General features: G+C 67.0%; 1 protein-coding gene across 1 annotated transcript; it reads right to left on the reverse strand.

Annotated features, from left to right (window-relative positions):
- Positions 1-485: 485 nt before the first annotated feature.
- CHLNCDRAFT_145187 (hypothetical protein) lies at positions 486-2320 on the reverse strand (the record flags this gene model as incomplete). The annotated part of the gene is made up of 5 exons (XM_005842681.1): positions 486-598; positions 801-1032; positions 1256-1408; positions 1606-1716; positions 1967-2320. Coding segments are annotated over 5 exons (963 nt in total), but the record flags the coding sequence as incomplete, so codon positions are not given.
- Positions 2321-2333: the final 13 nt, after the last annotated feature.

A 2333-nucleotide genomic window follows, 5' to 3' on the forward strand; every position in this document is an offset into this window, starting at 1 on the left:
GCTCCTCGCAGCCCCGCGCTCCGCCGCCCTGTCTGTTGGTTGGTTTCGTACTTATATTGTCCAGAGCTAGTGGGCACGGCTTGTGTGTCCCCAGCCCTTTAAAGGGCCCGGTTCTCTGTAATCTCAGTCAGTCAGTCAGTCGGCGCATTTGTTGTGTCCCCAGCCCTTAAGAAGGCCCGGTTCTCTGTAATCTCAGTCGGTCAGTCAGTCCGCGCTCTTTCGTGGCGGCATCTGGGCGGCGGCATGGCGTTACGGCGCCTCCCCGGTGGTCATTCTTTCGCCAGAGCTAGTCGGCACGGCTTGTGTGCCCCCAGCCATTATGGGCCTTGCCTCTGAAATCTAAGTCAGTCAGTCACATACCTCCACATGCCCCCCTCCCACGCCTCCGCTCACCAACGAGAAAGAACATGGTGGTAATTAAACAGAAGTAAACAGATGGCAGTTCAAAACAACGCGCACATTTGCAATCCACGAATGGCGGGGCGTCAGCTGGAGCGTTTGATGGGCAGCGGGAAGAAGCCGTTCCGCAGGCGGCGCGCCGCTGGGTCGTCCAGGCACTGGCACTGGCTGGGGTCGCACACTGGGTAGGGGATGTCGACTGAGCAGCGGCAAGCGGCGGTGACGGACGCATTCCAGCAGTGGAAGGCCAGGCCCCACGCCCGCTCCATCACCTGCAAAACGAAGGAGAGAAGGAGACGGAGGGCAACCGAGGGGATGAGGGATACAAACCAGTGGGCGCTTGGCTGCCCACCAGAGCCGGCCTCCTCCCATCCCAAACCGGCCGCCCAACAAATCCCGACCACTCGCCTGGCCAAACAACGGGTCTGCAGGCGACGCGGCAGTCGCCCAGCGCTGCATGTCGGCTGGGTCTTGCAGGAAGGAGGCGTCCCCCCTGGGCAGCATGTCGGGCCCCAGCAGCTGGAGCAGCTGCTCGAAGAAGCGGAGCGGCCTCGCGCGGATGCGGCGCCGCGACACCACAAACTGGTTGCGGGCAAAGTGGGAGAAGGCCTCGCCGGTTTGCAGGTGGCAGAACTGGCGCAGCAGCGGGGAGCGGGGCGCACAGGCGAGGGGAGGCGGGCATTGGGGGGGTGGCGCTGGGAGGTGGTGCTCTAGCTGACCAGGGCGCTCTAGCAGCCACAAACGGGCCGCGCACGCTCGCCACAGGCGCAGGGCACGGGTGCAGTACGGGCACCGGTGCAAGAGGCGGAGAGGCGGGCGGTCACACTTGCAAAGCGAGAGCGCAGGCAGGCCTCACCCGCTTGCTCATGAAGTGGAACATGTCTCGCAGGCCCATGAGCGTCCCCTGGAAGCCGCACCCCCTCACACAGCTGCGCAAGGAAAGAAAGGGAGGCACGGGGCTGGCAAGCCTGAGGAGGCGTGTCCCTGAGAGGTCGGCTGGAGTGAGGAGCTATGGGGGCAGGAGGGAGCAGTGCCGTGCTAGCACGCAGCTGCCATCAGCAGTAGAGGCGCCCTCGCCAGGCCAGCCTGCCCTGCCTGCTCCCGCAGCAGCCCAAAGCAGGCCCCACCCAGCCTCCCACCACCTCCCGCCCCGCCTTGCCTGCAGAAGCTGGGCGCGCTGAGGCCGAGGTAGCCCGTCTGTGGCACCAGCAGGCGCTCGAGGCGCATGAAGGCATCGTCCAGGTGGTGGGCGGAGGAGAAGAAGAGCGTGTGGCCCGCCAGGGTATCATACCGCTGCACCATGTGCGTCAGGAAGCTCTGCGGGCAGGGGAGGCGGAACAGGAAAGGGGGAGGCAGGTGGGTGAGAAGGAGGGCAGGGGTCCACGAAAGCCAGCGCCAGCACCAGCGGCCTGGCAGCGGCCGCGCAGCAGCAGGCTGTGGCCCAACGCACAGCTGCCCGGCAGGCATCGATCAACAGCTGCATGGGTGTGCAAGGCGGGCAGCCGTGGGGCTTGGGGGGGCACTGCTGCCCCAGCCAGGGCCGGCCGCCTCGCTCGCGAGCGCTCACGTGCGGCGCGCCGCCCACATCCTCCTGCTTGATAACGTTCAGCTGCGGCGCAAAGGCCCAGCGCTCCTTCAGGGCGGCCACATCAGTGTCGTCCCCCTTGACATACAGCGTCACCGACGGCGCCAGCGTGGAGATGGCAGACAGGTTGAGCAGGCGCCCCAGGTCGGCCTGCGCCGTGTCCAGCGACCAGCCCGTGCGGTGCGCCACCACGATCTCCAGGCGCAGGCTGCTGCTGCTGCTGCTGCCGTTGCCGGCGGCGGGGGATGGGGCGTCTGCGTCTGCCGGGTACAGAACATCCGTCTCGCCCACGCTGTCCCAGCCCGCCACCGCCGCCGCCGAGGGCGAGGCCGCCCGCTGGAAGACCTGG

Source organism: Chlorella variabilis, assembly GCF_000147415.1.
Source record: "Chlorella variabilis unplaced genomic scaffold CHLNCscaffold_83, whole genome shotgun sequence".
Classification (NCBI taxonomy): domain Eukaryota; kingdom Viridiplantae; phylum Chlorophyta; class Trebouxiophyceae; order Chlorellales; family Chlorellaceae; genus Chlorella; species Chlorella variabilis.